Source organism: Pipistrellus hanaki (genome assembly GCF_964339955.1).
Source record: "Pipistrellus hanaki genome assembly, chromosome: 9".
NCBI lineage: Eukaryota > Metazoa > Chordata > Mammalia > Chiroptera > Vespertilionidae > Pipistrellus > Pipistrellus hanaki.
Genome location: NC_140511.1, coordinates 72,965,198 through 72,982,746, shown reverse-complemented (window position 1 = coordinate 72,982,746; position 17,549 = coordinate 72,965,198). Strand labels below are relative to the sequence as shown.

The 17,549-nt window shown below is 41.4% G+C and overlaps 1 protein-coding gene across 1 annotated transcript in view; it reads left to right on the top strand.

Moving 5' to 3' along the window:
- Positions 1 to 17,549, top strand: part of TRIM44 (tripartite motif containing 44) — a 78,677-nt gene that overhangs the window by 30,653 nt on the left and 30,475 nt on the right. Inside the window, exons 3-4 of the mRNA XM_084894790.1 lie at positions 7,626 to 7,865; positions 10,766 to 10,785. Coding sequence (XP_084750916.1) covers positions 7,626 to 7,865; positions 10,766 to 10,785 — 260 coding nt within the window. The remainder of the gene's footprint in view (positions 1 to 7,625; positions 7,866 to 10,765; positions 10,786 to 17,549) is intronic.

The following is a 17,549-nucleotide window of genomic DNA, read 5'->3' as shown; positions in this document are numbered from 1 at the left end:
GCACCTAATAGATGATCACAGTTACTATCTGCATCAGTTCTGCAGATGTTCCTATGTGTCCAGAGAGTCCTAATTTCTTTCCACTTGTTATTTGTGTGTAAATGTCACAAAACATCTGTGAGAACAACAGTATTACCCCTGTTACAAATGAAGAAACTCTTACCTTTCTGAGCTTCAGAAGCATAGTTAGCAGAGGCAGTCAGCAAACTCTGAGCCTTACTGTTTTCTCTGTAGCAGAAAAGATTCAGAAACCATGAGACCTGTATACCAGTGCCCTTTCCTGAGTATTCCTGGTGGTGAGCAGTCATGTGGGTTTTGTAGTTTTGTTAGTTTACAAACAACTGTGGCTTTGCAGGGAAGGTGTGTGGGTAGAGAGTGGATTGGAAGTGGCAGGGTGAGTCTTATTGTAAAATTAATTTAATCTTCAGTAGATAAAATAGCCTTTCTTTGTATATTCAAGTCTGAGACACTTAAAGTAGGGCAGTTCTGGTTTATTTGGCCCCCGAAACTTTCAGGGTCAGTGTTCACCTCCCACTTCCTACACAATAATTCCTGAAGCAGAAGCTGTCTTTCTAGTTGATGTTCAGGTTAAAGTGAAAAGAAAGCAAGAAAACACAGTGGATTAGATGCTCTCCTTTTTTTGTTACGGATCCCGGGTTTCTCTGGAGACTCATTTTCCAACTTTTTCTACAGGGGAGCGACCCAGAAGTGTTTTTTCTGGGTCGCTCCCCTTCACTCAGGAAAAGTGATGCTCAGAAGTTTGTGATTGCTTTCTTTATGGCCACCCTGGGGTCAGGCAAAGAGAGAAGCATCTCAAGAGCAAGCAGTAGTATTGATTAGAAGGGAGCCCAGCATCCCAATAAGCTTTTCTCTGGTGCATCCAGTCAGTGCCATGACAATGGGTTACACATAAAGTTGTCATGACAATGAAGCCATAGCAGCTGACAGCATGAACAAGCAGCCTTGGGAGGATGGTTGGCAGTGATTCCGTAGCCATAGTGGTCAGATCTCCATCTCTCTCATTAAGGGCTGCTTGTCAGTCTGCTGTGACTGACTGACTCTCTCTCTCTCTCTCTCTCTCTCTCTCTCTCTCTCTCTCTCTGTCATGGGCTGAGGACTCCCTTTCCACTTCACAGCTGATTTACCAATTCAATTCAAGTGTTTATTAGGATCTTTCAAATGCAAAGCCTCTAGGAAGCATAGTCCTGAGCCTCTGATGTGTGTGTGCCCACACATGTTTGCATGTATATTTATGTGTGTGTGTGGGGGGGGGGGGAGGTGGGTGGTCCAAGAAAGGGAAAGATTCAGAAGAAGCATATTACAGAGCCATATGCATGAAGCTGTTAAAGAATAATAGAGTACTTAGGCTCCAGCACCAACATTTATTGTCCTGGGAAGAAGCTCTCTGGCAGAAATAGAGAAGGGCTGGAGTATTCTGACTGAAATTTGGGGTTCCTATCTGAGAGAATGTTATTCTGGGAGTCAAAACCAAGCCAAAGTCTAGATAAGACAAAGTCAGGTTTAAACACCAAGGAGGAGGGAGTAAGGGGTGCATGTAGTTACTAAGTCTGAAGGGCAAGAGTGGGATTTGAGGTCAAGATTAGAAAGTCAAGAATTCAGGGCCAAGTGGAGATGAAAGGGGACAGAAAGATGGCCTAGAACAAGTTGAAAGTAGGATTTGAACAAGTTGGAGGTAGGATAAAGATCCAAAACAAAGATGATCATGTCATTTGTGAACAAAGACAGCCTTAAGTTTCACCTTCCCAACCTGTAAACCTTTTCTTTTTTGTCTTATTTCATTAGGTAGAATTTTCAGTACAATGTTCAAAAGGAGTAGTAAGAGGTTACATCCTTGCCTAAGGAAAACTCTAGTTTCTCACCGTTAAGTTTGATGTTAGCTGTAGATTTTTTATAGATGTTTTTATGAAGTTGAGAATGTTCTCCTTTATTCCTAGTTTGCTGAGAGTGTTAATGTATGTTAGATTTTTGTCCAATGTTTTTTCTGCATCTGTTGATATGTTTTTGTGATTTTGTCTTGTATACCTGAAATACATCCCACTTGGTTTAGTGTATAAATTATTTTTATACATTGTTGGATTTGAGTTGCTAATATTTTATTGAGGAATTAACTTTTTCTTTGGGCCACACTATTTTTTAAATCCTCACCCAAGGACATGTTTTTATTGATGTTTTTTTTCTTAGAGAGAGAGGAAGAGAGAGAGGAAAACATTGATGTGAGAGAGAAACATCAATCAGTTACCTTCCATATGCACCCTTGGGGTCATATGCAACCAGGGATCAAATCCACAACCTAGATATATGCCCTGACAGAGACTTGAACCCGCAACCTTTTAATGTACAAGATGATGCTCCAGCCAACTGAGCCACCAGGCCAGGGATGAGCCAAATTAAAAGTAATTACTGTTGAAGAAAAAGTAAGCATTATACATTATTGTGGAAAACAGACTGAAAAAGAAAAAAAAACATTCTTAATCCCATCACTCAGAGATAACCATGCTCCAACATTTTGGTACATTTTTTATAGTCTTTTATAATAGAAATAACAATAACAGCCACTTCATTGAGTGGGATCTTGAGGTAGCTAAGTGTTAACTGAGGTAGGAATCCCACGGTGCTCTGTTAACAGAAAGGGGGTGATGAAAGGAGGAGAGAGGATATAAATGAGTGCTTCTGTCTAGGCTTCTGATGAAAATAAGAACCGCGGTTTGAGGAAGAGATTAAATGTACACTTTAGTGACCTTTTCTCTTCCCCTCTCAACACCCCATTGTAAAGTCCCAGCAGGTCAGTCTGTTAGCCAGGTGGCCAGGATAACGTTTGGCAGCACTGACAATGTTCGTCATGGGCTGTAGTTCCTTAGCTCATGCCTGCTGTGTTTCTAGGCTGCTGCACAGTTTTCCAGCCCGTAGAAACGAGCGGTGGTTTTACTCACAAGCAGTGCTTTTCCACTCAGACACAGGCACAGGGAATGGAACCACCCCCTCAGAAAGGACTCTATTTCTGCTTGTTGGTGCAGCTCTCCCCTTGCCTGCCCTCACTGGCGCCTGCCAAGGGGTTGGGAAGGAGCTCTCTTGAAGTAAAATGCCAGAGTAAATACTGGGTAAACCCTGCAGGCCATTTGGCTACTAGAACAAGAATTTTTGAAATGTTTCATCTATGCGGACTCTGATGCTTTTCTTTCATATAGCTTCCTATACCTGACCCTGGTTCATCTTTCTCAGTTTATGTCATCAACACTTTTCTGGAACACATTTCTCTTAAACCCATGATGTTTTCGAACTGGTATGCTTGTTTCTGTAATCTGCCTATCATGGAAAAGTAAATAAAACCTCCGTTTCCTGCAGGCCAGCCAGCGAGGAGTTAATGGCTTCCAGCCAAGCCGAGCACATTGAACGGTGTTGTTTCTAGGTACAAGCTCTTAATTCAAGGTTTTATGTGTTTAATTATGTATGTGTAAAGTGCCAGTCTGCATGTCTCGTGGGCCCAGCCTCGCTTGGAAATAGTAACTACAAGAGCATACAGAAAGGGCCCTGGGATGAGACTTAACTCTTCAGATGTACTGCCTTTATACCAAGACCCATGTGGAGGGGAATTATATCCGGGGGGATAACAGAAGCAGCCTGTTAACCACGGAAACATCTCAATTAAAAAGAAATAAGATGGAAGAGCTTAAAGCAGGCAGAAAGGGATCATTAAGGGAAATATGCTGTAATAATGAGTACCCTGGACTGGCCAGAGGAGAGAGTTGGTTTCTAAACCTGACTTTATCAGTGCCTTTGCCCCTACCTATACAATGTGGAGGTTGGACACAGCTCTGATGAAAACAATCAGATGTTCAATAGACTGTCCGTTAACAAATAAGCCACCTGCCCCCCAATTACGGTATTTACTATGCTTAAGTAATGGCATAGCTTTTCACCCTAATGCAAGCATAAAAAGATATTATCAATATGCTTGTAACCTTAGCCCTTAAGGGCCAATCAGTTGACCAAAGGGAGAAAACCCCTTTTAGGTTTTGGAGAGGACCCAGGTCCCTCGGGTGAGGTTTCCTTGGGGATCACTACCAGTGCCCTAGCAGGCTACTTCAAAGAAGAAGGGGAGATTTTTCTTTTAACCAGAGTAACTCTACTTTTAGATTTTTTATATTTTGGGATTCCAGGTTAATATTTTGGGGTGAGGGAGGGGGAAGTTCTGTGGATTTTCAAAGGTTTGGCAATTTCTGATAGATGCTATATGAAAGAAACCCTTTACATGACCCACTTCATCATTCCGTGATACATCCAGCCTTCTCTCTTCTCTACATACATACCCTGTTTCCCCCAAAATAAGACAGTGTCTTATATTAATTTTTGCTCCCAAAGATGCGCTAGGTCTTATTTTCAAGGGATGTCTTATTTTTCTATGCGCTAGGTCTTATTTTCGGAGGATGTCTTATTTTCGGGGAAACACGGTAGGGTTTTCTCTTTTTCTGTAGCACCACATGCAGTGTAGTCAAGAGTACGAGTCCATCACTCTCACCTTTGGGAGCTATAGGATGGAGGCAAGAAGCCCTGAGAAGAGTACTCAGAGATGATGTCCTTGGTTCCTAGGTAGCAGGTGCTAATGGGAAGGGCCTGCTGCTCTGGGAGAACTGTGAAGTCTTTAGGTGAATGGCTTTTGATGGCAAGGAGGTGAAATGGAACCAGAAAGAGGGTTTTAAAATCTGCACCACCCCTGCCATCAGAGTACTTAACCTGCCATATGACCCACCCCCTCACCCCAGGGGTCTCTTCTTTGGGCTCTGAATTAGAACGGATGCCTTGACTGAGATGTTTGTTTTGCTCTTTTTATCTAGGGTGGAGAATGCCTATTTGTGAATTAGTAAAGAACTGAAGTAAGAAAAAGGCAGAAAAGTTTTGGAGAGTGGATGATTCTGCCTTAAATTTGTATCTTGATCTGGATAAAATAAAATATGTCTTGTTAAAAAACCTCGGTAAAGCAATGGGAAACAGAGGTTTTGGTTTTTTAAAACCACAATTTATTCACCTACTGCAGTTTGGCCCATACCTTTCTTGACTTGATGTCAGCTTCCTAACTTCGAATCACATGTGTGAGTGTAGTAAAATAGGTTGCTGGTCGGTTTTTATTCTGATCTTTATAGTCACTTGGAACTGTTAAGAGACTTTCTTAGGCATGCAGAAAAAAATCATCCCTTTGCTCAAACTTCTTTGGTTCAGTCTTTAAGAGAAGATTCTAAATCTTATAAGATCTAATTTATTTCAAGACTAGAAATCCACTGATAAAAGGTCACCATGAAAGCTTAACAGTCTTGAAATCCACACACGAAAAATAAAAAAGAATTACAAAAATAAACACAAATCACAGTTCTCAATCTGATCTAGAATTGGCAGGGACATTAATAACATTTGACACTCCCCTCCCCTTTTCTTTAGCACCAGGGAGAGTACCTGCAGAGAGTATATGAATTCCTGCGGGCTGTGTCACTTAGTCACTTGATGTGTGAGCAGATATCTAGCATGCAGGCCTTGTTTTGCTTTGACATCCTTATGGTGCTGTTACATAAGCTGCTTAAAGTATCAAGCCTCTTTTCATTTTTTAAGAGGCCAATTAAAAATGGCTGATCTTCCCTTTTATTTAGTCTTTTTCTTCCTCAATCTCCTTTTCTTGGTTTTCCCAGTTTGATTTCCCTTCTGACAGACTTTTACTTTAGTTTTTTAAATAGATTTTTATTGATTTCAGAGAGGAAAGGAGAAGGAGAGAGAGAGAGAGAAACATCAATGATGAGAGAGAATTATTGATTGGCTACTTCCTGCATGACCTTTACTGGGGATTGAGCCTACAACCAAGGTACATGCCCTTGACTGGAATTGAACCTGGGACCCTTCAGTCCACATGATGATGCTCTATCCACTTAGCCAAACCGTATTGGGCCTGACGATTATAGTGAACAGAGCACCAGCCTGGGAACAAGAAGATTGGAGTCCCTGCACTGCCTATAAGTGTGCAGCTGTCTTCTTCCTTATCTGTAAAGAAATGGGTCACTGATGTGACCGCTACTTTCTCTTTCATCTCTGAAACTCTCTATTGGCCTTGCTCTTGTTGTCTGCTGTCCTACCTCTTCCCTGTTCCCTCCCCTCAGCTACTCAGGATGCATGTTGTTTTAAAATACTCAAAGTAAATGTAGTTATGAGGAAACATCAGTAAATACAGTTTCTGGCAAGATATGGAGAATAGGAGTTCTTATTTTGGTAGTTTCTCGCTATGTTTGCCTTTCTTATGCCCTAGCTAAATATAGCCTACAGTTACAATTTATTTTGTCTGCACAATTGTTGTTGCAAAATAAAACAATAATATAGTTTCACCCATCAGAAAGTAAAAATGTAAAGGCTTGATAGTATCCAATATTGTGTGAAGCTGTAAGGGAAATGCTTACTTACACACGTGGTTGTGGGAATGTATTGGTGCATTGGTTTTGGAGAGAAGTTTGGCAGTATTAATTAGTATTTTTATATAAGTTGACTCAGTGATTTCAAAGGTCCTTAAAGAAACTTATATGCAAATATTAAGAGGCATAGTCAAGGATCTTCACTGATATGCAGTTTGTAATAACAAAAAATTGGAAATATCCTGTATTTCCATTAAGAAGGGAATGTATACATAAATGTGTTCATATATGTTTAATGGAGATATTTACCTATTAAGTAAATAAATACCTTAATGGTTTTTTTTCAATTTTATCTATTGAAAGCACTTATAAATAATATAAATATCCATATATATTCATACAGATATTAAAAATTGTACAAGGAATGAAGTTGATCTGTAGGTACTAACATATTTTAAATAGAAAACTAAGACACAGAACCATATATTAGCTATGATCAGTTTATATAAAAACAATTATTTATATATAAATTATTACTATGTATTATATATAACATTATATAAATTATATGTTATGTAATTTATATAATATTTATATATAAATGGTTGGCAGGACACATACTAAATTGTTAATGGTAAATTCCTTCTAAGGAGGAAAATGGTGTAAAAATATTGAGAGGAGAATTTCATTTTTTACCATATAAACTCATTTATTAAATTTTTAAAAAGCATTTATGTATTACTGATATAAAATGAACAAAAGGGAAATAAAAAAATTAGGATAAAGAATTACTTCCTGCCCAGCTGGTGTTACTCAGTGGTTCAGCATTGACCTATGAATCAGGAGGTCAAGTTTCAATTCCCAATCAGGGCACATGCCTGGGTTTCAGGCTCAATACCCAGTGTGTGTGGGTGTACAGGAGGCAGCCAATCAATGATTTTCTCTCATCACTGATGTTTCTTTCCTTCCCCCTCTCTCTGAAATAAAAAACATATATATAAAGAATTACTTTCTAAAAATGAAAGAGGCAAAAAAAATTAGCAGGAAATTCATTAAAGATATGAGGGGAACATTGTTAGGAGGGTATTCCCAAAACTTTAGGATTGGATAGGAGCCATGGTTTATACTTTGGCATGACTGCCTAGCACTTCCTGTAATAGCTCTAACCTCCCATCTCTTTGTGTGCCCAACTCATTCTTCTTACTTGTCTGTGTGCTATAGGTAACTCGGGACCAGATGAAGGCGTTTATACAGCAGGAATTTAAGAAAGTTCAGAAAGTCATTGCTGATGAGGAACAGAAGGCCCTTCATCTAGTGGACATCCAGGAAGCGATGGCCACAGCTCATGTGACTGAGATTCTGGCAGACATCCAATCCCACATGGATAGGTTGATGACTCAGATGGCCCAAGCCAAGGAACAACTTGATACCTCTAACGAAGCAGCTGAGCCAAAGGCAGAGGTAACAGAGATTGCCTACAATTATTAGTGCAGGACAAATAGGAGGAAACTGACTGCCATGTTTGTTAGCTCTGGAAATGCCCTCTTGTGGTCCTTAAGTGTGAATGAATGGGAAGCCTACATAGGATCTGAGTGTTTAGGTTAGTATGTATACCGTATGGAAGCATGCACCTGAGCCTGGCAAAATATTAATCCACCATGACTTAAAGGAGTATTGTCACTGGGGGCAAATACTAATCACAGTTACTAAGAAAAGCCAGAAATCAGAGCCAGAGGAAAAGGCTGCTGACAGGTCCCAAGTAGTGAAATGAGCCTATAAATTGAGTAATCGTAGGCATGAGGACTGGGCTGAATGAGAATAAGTCAGGAAGTGGAGCATGAAGCAGGCCAGAATGAACGGTTTTGGTCTGATTCTGTGGATAGTGAAAGGATTCCTCGGGCTGGTTTTTATATGGAACCAGCTTTATAAATGGGGACATAACTGCTGGATTAAGAGTGGTGTGTTGGTTAGGACATTGTGAGGATCAAGAACAGACTCTGAAAGAAAGACAAGATAAATGTTGAGCCACTGTACAATGAATATAGTCAGTATGTTCAGTGTTATTTTCTAACCGGAATAAAGGGTCTCAGACATTTTAGCAAGCAACATGTGCAGGCAATTAGAATCTATTTCTAAAATTAATTTATGCAACTAACATTTTTAAAATATATAAAATGTATAACATTTTGTTGAAAAGTCTAGTCAAGCTTACTCCAGATGGGTTTAGGGTGGGCCCTTCTAGAAGAAAACTCAGTCCTGTGGACTTTTCAGGACTCACTCAGTAGGTTCAGCTGTAACTAGCAGTCTTGCCTGGGGACAGGAGAACCTAGGCACAGAATAAGCAATCCAATAGACAGCCAACATATAATCTAGGAGGCAGGTATTATCTAAACCATTCTGACAGGAAATGTGAGACCACTGGACAGTTAGCCACTTCCCTCACCCAGGGCTCTTGATTAATTTTTACGAGTGTGTAAAAGAATACAATAGCTCTTGTTCTTTGCACTTCATCCTCCTCAGAATTAAGACAGTGTGTACCTAAAAAAGTTTCTAGATAGGAAAGAGAACACTTTATAGCCATCATTTCATTTAATCTCATTATCTTCGTTGTACAGATTGGATACTGAGATGCAGAGAACTGCAGAGAAACTGGCACAACAGTGTTATTTAGTTAGTAGGAACATGGAATAGCCCCGTCTCTTTTATTTTCATTTCAATAAATGAGTGTTTCCTTCCCCAACATTACCTGTACTACATCTGTTAACTCTGATGGAATTACTCTTAGGGATGGAACATAGTACATAGTACATGCACATTTTTTTAATACTTAACTTTGGCAGAGAATGTTATAGAAATATAACTAAATTTAAGCCAAGGAAGAAAGGAAAGGAAGAAAGAAGGAAGACATAATTATAAGGCAACTCAATAGGTCAGCAGACATTCAGAGGGTTGCTAATCTTGCTAGTAAAAGTAATGTACATGCTATTCACGCTATCTGAAATGCACATCTGTAGCCTGAAAGCCCGGTCTTTAAGATCAAACCTCACTGGGAAGTTGCCAAATTTGAGGTGAAACATTCATGCAATGTTATAAATTATAGTTCAAATTTGGAAATAACAAAATGAGGTAAAAGTGAAATTTGTATCACTGGTATAGGATTCAAACCTCATGTTTATGGATAATTTCTGGTAATGCAAGGAAAATTTTAGATATGATCTTTAAAAAAATGGAACGAGGTGATGAAAGTGTTAACCAGCCTTATTGGGGTAATATTTTTCAATACATACATGTATCAAATTATCACATTGTACACCTTAAACGTACTTATGCTATTCTATATAATAAAAGGCTAATATGCAAATTATCCCCTTGGGAGTTCTATTGGAAGACCAGGAGTTTGATTGCTCGCTATGATATGTGCTGACCACCAGGGGTCGGCGCAGAACATGACGGGCAACCAGTGGTGGCAAGGTGCTGAGGGAGCAAGGGAAGAAGGCGGAGAGACCAAAAAGTGGGGAACCACATGGTGGTGATTCTGACAGTGAGGGAAGGAGGAAGGAGGCGAGGAGGCTGGGAGGTGGGGAACCACGGGGTGGTGGTGAGGGAAGGAGGAAGTGGGAAGGCGAGGAACCTGATCAGTGCTCATCTCAGGCCAGGCCTAGGGATCCTAACCATGCACAAATTTTGTGCACCAGGCCTCTGGTATGTCTATAATACTGAACTAAGTACTATAAAAATATTGTTATTAAATAGAAACACCATTGTTCGGTTAAGAGTGATCTGGATCACCAAATCCCAGAATTACCCGTTTACAGAGAAAACCAAGGTCCAGATTAATTCATTAGCTTGCCCAAGGGCACAGCACTAATAAGCAACAGAGCTTGGACCAGCATCCCAGATTCCTGAGTCCCAGTTCAGTGCCCTTTTCAGATGGTGTTCTGTATGTTAGAGCTACTATGTTTCTCTTTGGAGAAAAAAAAATGCAAGACCAAGGCAGTCTTTGAGGGTAACTGCTTGATACCTCGGGAGCTGGTCAGCTTTTGCCAAAGATCCGCTGCTATTTTGGGATCTCCGTTTGCTCAAAACTAAATACTGCCAACCGTACAGGTAAAACAGCAAAGCTCTATTTAAGCCTCCTAGGTCTGCTTGCAAGGGCAAGTGATCAGTTCGCCTTTGCTGGGCAGTTTGAACACAGGATTGTGTTAGGCCTTGTCTTAGCCGCTAGGCATCTCCTGATTTGTCTCTTGTTAACAGTAAACACACAGGTCTTGCTTTCAGGTTGGGAAAGGAGAAGGAAAGGAAGTCTAAATCTGTCTCTACTGATGCCAATTTCTAATGCTGTTTCTTTCTGTTTCTTTCAGGGTGAAGAGGATGGACTCAGGTAAGATCACATTATTGCTGCTTGTCTGTTCTCAGAATTGAAGTAGAGTGACATTGTGGCCTCCTAATGCCCCGGGAGAAATGGACAGCACAGAAAGGGGATCTCCATCCTAAGCCAGGGCTTTGAAGATCTTATTTTGCAAGATTCTCATCTCCCTCCCCATCCATGCCTTTTCATGCCTGTAACCTTCAGATAAAGGATAGACTTTAAAGTATGTAGTGGCAATAACTTTGCTCTATTCTTTCGTACATTCCGAATGTCTGTTCAGAAGAGGGGCACAGTATTTGAATGGTAATTAGGCTCCCAGGTGGACCGACTAGATAAGTTTTTGCATTGTTCCTTCTTGATTGGAATTGGGTAACCTTTTTTTTTTAATGGGCTCTGGATCCATTATTATTTATTTCTGACCTATGATATCTTTGTGTCCAATGCAAGACACAATGAAGCCTAGATCATAGGAACACAAAATTTTGTTTAGGGAAAAAAGTGCTCCTTTGTGCTTCTCTATCACCACATGAAATTTAAAAGTGAATTTCATTTTGGCCTCAGCCTCTCAGTGAACCTGGACTTGGTGTACTTACCATCCCTGCCATCCTGCTCAGGCAGTGAGCACAGGCTCTTGGAAATGCAGTAGCTGTGCCATGTGAGTTCAGACAGGACCAGTGGAGAGAAGACACTTTAGAAGTGCAGTGTGCAGACTCCACAGGGCAGCAGTGGCACTTGTCTTGGGAGAGTCTGATTAGTATGAACACTCTTCTTGTCTGGATGTTCATATGCCAGTCTCGTTGATTGGAAGGATACAGGGCCCTTAAGAAGAGATTAACTCCCTTCAAAGGTACTATGCAGTGTGATAGATGGGCTTTAGAATCTAATAGCTGGATCTTCATGTCATTTTAAGAAGACAGTCGTGAAGCATGGCGTTTCTTTACTAGCAACCACGATGTCAAGCTGCTTCCCCAGCCGAGCTGCCACGGTGTCAGCGGGGATTCTGTTAAACTGGGCCTTGACAGAACTGCTTTTTGGTACAATGAACACTTGAGAAGTATGTTCCATTTGGCAGGAAGAGGAGTCAGATTTCCTTTTTAGCCTTTAAATCCATACTTGTTGGATCCATGCAGTTTGTTTGTGTTGAACTACCATTTGGCTCAGTGTATTCCAATTAGCACTTCAGGGCATCCTGCCTTTGATCAGGAAGTTCTCTTATTTATGATAGACTCTACATCTCAATAAGCCAAACAGAGTTTTGCTCATGAGGTTTCTTTATTGCTGACGGTATTAAGTGAGGGTGTGAAGTGTAAGGGTGACGGAAAGGAAGGTCTGCCTGCACAGGGGATGGAGGAGACATTCATCCGGAGAGCCTGAGTCCCAGGTCTGCTTGGATTAGTGAACCTGTGTCTCTTTGCCAGCATTCCCACCCCACAGTCACGTCCTTGTAGTCTGCACAGAAGTTCAGGGAGAATTGGATTCCAACCACTATTCCCAGTAGCAGAAACAAAGCAAGAGTCTTGCCCTGTTGAAATGTATTGGTCTGTAACAGATCTATGTTTTCTCTTTCCTTCTTACCAGCTGGAGTCTCCCTGCCTTCTTTCCTCTTTTCAGTTTTGATTTCACAAGCTGTTTGACAAGAAGTGGCCAAATATCTGTACTTCTGGTCATATCTTTTTCTTGCCCTCAATTTTATTGTGTAGTTGTCCTGCTAATTAACAACAGTAATGACCTGGACTACCATTTACTGAAGGTTTACTTTCTACAGTGCTTTATATGTATTCTCATTTCATCCTCACGTAAAGCTTTTAAATAGTTATTATCCGACTTGTAAAATGAGGCAATTAATGCTCAGAAACATTAGCTTGCCCTGGGTCCCACAGCTCGGAAGTGGCAGAGCTAGGACTTTAACGCAGTCTGGCTGCAGGGCTTGTGTCCTCACTGGCCATTCAGACTAGCTCCAAGAGGCCAGCACACTTTTCTGTGACCCTGAATGAAAGCCAAGAGCATTCACCCACAATCCTCAGAGGGTCTGTTTGGTCTTGCTTCTCTAACTTAGAGGTCTTATTTGCCTTGATATTGAATCGCTGTGGCCTCTTCTCCTCTCTTTAGCCTCTGGCATTCTAAAGGGACATTTCTTCATTTGACCTTCGCACAGTGTCCTCTGAGGGTCAACAGCAAAAGGTGTGTGTAGACTGGCTGAGGAGCAGCCAGCCAAGCCTTCCTTTGGCCCCACAGAATAGCTGCCTGTTACCCTTTCGTGTGATAGTTTACTCTTCAAATCCTGCATTCCGTGATGTCAATGGCTAGGGCTCTTGGAGAGTATGGAGGAGCCAAAGTCCTGATCTGCAGAACAGGGATATTCACCGCCGTGGAGTCATCTTCTAAAAGGGCATCTTTGAAACCCAGAGTGATTCTTTTTTTTCTCCCAAGCAAAAAAAGTAATTTACACTTTGGGTGGCAATTTTCTGTCTTCTCTGTGCTATAATTGGAGATCTTGTGTTTGCTCCCTCACAGATTGGCTCCTTCTCTACTCCTGCAGGGAGCCTGCTGAGAAGTAATATATATTCCAGGAGAGGGGGTGGCACCAGGGTCTGCTGCCTAGAATGCTGTTGTGTAGTGGGAGGAAGTCAGGGGAAGGACCCTTCAACTCTTGTGCTCAGAGGAGAAAGGAGCAAGATCAATATGAAAGTGTGATTTGCTGCTGAGATTTTCTGTGTTGTTGTTTGTTTGTTTTTAAATAAGAGGCAAATGGCTTTTTAATAGTGACAGCCATCCTTGGGACTTCTGTAGAATTTTTCATCTTCAGAGCTGGCATTTAATTCAGGCAAAAAGCTCCTGCTGAGATCAGTGTGAATCTGACCGATGCTGACTCTGTGACCAAACAGGCAGCAAGTTCCAAAGGAGGAGGGACTCAAAACGGACGGGCTGACCTGCCTTTATTCTTGGTCTGCCTGTGACTGACGGTGACCCTGGGCAGATCATCCAGCCTCTTTGTTTCTTTGTAGTCTGTTTTTATTTCCCTGCAAATATTAGTTTTCCCCCCAGTTTTGGGGGGGAAATAGTTATATGGAGGAATATAGTCTTTTATCAAATGTGGCATAGGAAAAAAATCTATAGATTCTATAACTTGGTAGATATTTTAAAATCTTCATTTTTTTTTAAAAAGTGGGGGGACTATATAGTAGGTACTTCCCCCCCCCCAAAAAAAATAATAACCATATGTTCTTAGATATGGCATTTCTTTTTCAGATGACCTAGTTAGTAGAGAAAGAAAGAGGACTGAGTCAATGGTACACTTAAGTTTCCTTTGTCCTCTGATTGCAGATTGATGGTTTGGTTTTGCATTATCTTCATTTCAGAAGGCCTAGCTGGAAGCCAAAGAAAATGGCTCTGATACTTGTGCATGGAATGGAAGTGTCAGGGCTGCTCAATATACAGAAGTGGAGTTCCAACATCTTAGTGGCCTTCAGCACAGTCTCTTAACTGTCACACCTCCCTGCTAGGGAGCCTGAGCTGGCTTTGCTTTCCACTGCTGATGTGGGTTGTCTATCTTTTTAAACTCACCCAAATGAAGGATGAAACCATGCCGTGCATTGTGCTGCCTACCTATCATGAAAGCAAACCTCCTTGCTAAAATAATTGATTTTCAGATATTTGCCTGTGAGAATCACAACTTTATTTTATTTTGTGTGGATGTATATAACCAGAGAATCAATTCACAGTTGGGAAATTTGGCCAAAGGGGGCCTCTAGCTTATTCCATTTGCATCAACACAGGAAATGCAACTAGGAGCAGCCTGCAGTATAACATACCTGCCTGCCTGGATGTCACTGTGTGTGCTGTGGTGTTTGTTACTCTGGCACACTTTTGGTTGCCATCCAGGGCAGTAGTTGTGATGTGTGGCAGGCTAACCTTGTTTATATCTTTGACCATAACATTCACTTTTAGGAGAGCTGTTCTCTAATTTCTTAAGCAGAAAGGATTGCAGAGGAATTCTTTCTTTCACTTGCTCAACATTTTTGACTGTCTACTATGGTGTCGGGCCCCATGCTGGGCCTCGGGGATGTGAAGATGATAAAAGACTTTGTTCCTGCATTTAAAGATCTCAAAGTCTAGTTTGAAAGAGAGAACTAATTAAACAGCTTTAATTGCACATTTAAGTGCAATATAATTGTTATTATTACAGGGTATAATTATAAAATATTATAAAGAAGCATATTAAATGCCAGCTATGTGCCGGAAGTATCTTAAGCATTTACATATATCATCTCATTTATATTTTACAACAATCTTAACAGGTGGTTAACACATTTCTCATCTGAGATGAGAAAACAGACACAAAGAAGCTATACATATACGAGGTTGTACACCAAAAATATGGTAGAGCCAGCCTTCAGACTTGTGTGACTCAAGAATGCGGGCTCTTAACCACTGCACTATAATGACTCTCTATGGTAATTATGTTGGATACAGAGCAGGATAACTGACTCAGAATAGAGGACCAGAAAATATAGCATTTGTACGCCACTCTGAAGGATGGGTACGGGTAGGCCTTTCTACATGGAAAGGCGGGAAGGCCATTCAAGCAGCAAGACCAGCATGTGAGAGGCTCAGAGGAGGGAGGTACACACGCTGTGTGGGGAAGGTGAGGAAGTGCACGAGTGGACGTGGCAGGAGAAGAGGTGAGTCCACTCTCCAACGGGCTTTGTACCTCATACTGAAATGCCAAGACGCTGGTACCGTTTCCTATTAGAATTCACCTCTTGACTTCAGCATTGTTCTGTGTAGAAGAAATGGACAGATTTCCAAATCTGATGGGCTTCTTCCCTCAGTCACATCTCATGAATTGTTATAGGTATATCACTTGCTTTCCTTTATGACTAAGTTCCCCATCCAAATAGCACATCCCATTATACTTAAAGGACAAAGATGCTATGAAGCCCGGAAAGTCTTCTTCTTTTGGTTTCTTCTTTTAGATGGAAAAACTAGTAACTGAGATAAAGTAGTTGTAAAGGGGACTGTTTGTCTGATTTGTATCTTATTCTTACCCCTATTTTGACAGCCCCTGCCTTCCTCTAACTTAAAATCAGGTTTCGAAGGTCGTTACCCAGTTCCTCCTAGATTAATGGAGAGAAGGAATGCTAAAACACCAACATTTTCCAAATAGCTTCAAGGCTATAGACGTTTTAAAGCCAGTCAAAGAATCAAATTGATGTCACATTTGTCCCTGAGTTAGATGCAGGGCTGGGGAGTCTGGCCTGAGTCTGTTCTCTTCCTCCGTGCCTGTCTCCTGAGCCATTTTGAACTGGCACTAAGCATAATAGATTTTAGGAAGTCACAAAACTCCAGTCTGTGTTTTCAGAATAAGTAAATTTGATGTCATTGGTTATGCCCCTCTGACCTGCAGCAGCCACAGCGAAATTGTTATTGGGGGGGGGGGGGTGCTTTTTTATTTTAGAAGGAACCTGCTGCTCTCCAGCATCTTCTTACTTCCTCCCAGTGAGAGGCATGCAAGGGGTAAATCATTTCATTTTCCTGATGGCTTCCAAGGACTGCATTCATCTCTTTACCCAGAAGCCCACATCCGGCATCTGTGACACTTGCTGGGAGCAGAAGCTGGTGTGAGTTGTTGTTTTGGTTGTTAGGTACTTTTCCTTTCTTTATTTTCAAGCTGCTATGAAGTTTCTAGCCAATGACTGCAAGGAGGTAGCTTCAGGCCTTTTAGGAAGGTGGCTGAAGGCTAAGACAAAACTGCAGTACCCTAAAATGGGAAGGTATTTCCCAAACACCAGCATTTACCTGCTTGTGCTGGTTTTGACACAAGGCCTAAGTACGAGTGGATATAGGTTCATAAAAGAAATATTTCTTATCCACAAGCAGGGGTTTCAGGGCAGAAAACCAGCTTTTCACATAAACGCCTCATTCCCCTGCTCCTTAGCACCACTGCCAGTCGTTCCCGTAGGTTGCAGCTCGGTTGTAAAACAGAAAAGCATCTGTTTCCTTGGTGAGTACATGTCTCTCTGGTTCCATCAATTCTATTTAAAGGAAAGTGAGATTGAGCGTGAGAAAAACAGTGTGGAGAAGGAGGAGCTGACAGAGTCGCAGGGAAGGTAGGGAGAGAAGCATGTCTCAGCTGCCCTGCCTGCTAATTGTGTCCTGGTCTAGATGCTCTGGGGGCAGTGCAGTGTTTTATCCCTCAGACAAGGACCAGGGAAACCGACCAAACTGCTCAGCCGGCGTGGCTCAAGGGTTGAGCATCAACCTACCAGTATGAACCAGGAGGTCAGGGTTTGATTCCTGGTTGGGACACATGCCTGGATTGTGGGCTCAACGCCTAGGTGGGACATGCAGGAGGTGGCGAATCAGTGCTTCTCTCTCCTCATTGATGTTTCTATCTCCCTTACTTTCCCTTCCTCTCTAAAACCAATTAAAAGAGAGAGAGAGAGAGAGAGAGAGAGAGAGAGAGAGAGAGAGCAAGCGAGCGCGGGAGAGAGAGAGAATAAGTGATTAAGCCATGGTCACGCAGTTACAAAGTGACTCAACCAGAATTAGAACCCAGATCTGTCAGGCTGAAAATTCTATGTTTTCAACTCCTCTACTGTACTACACTGCCTTTCTTAGGAGAAGGAAGATTCAGATCTTCTAACCTCTTGGCTGGAATAAGTAAAGTTAGTGGACAGAATTGTGACAAGCCAACAGGGATTTGGCGTTTTTATCAGAAAAATATTTTCATTTTCTTTGTTGAGTGCTAGCAGACAGCTTATCTGAGAAGGAAG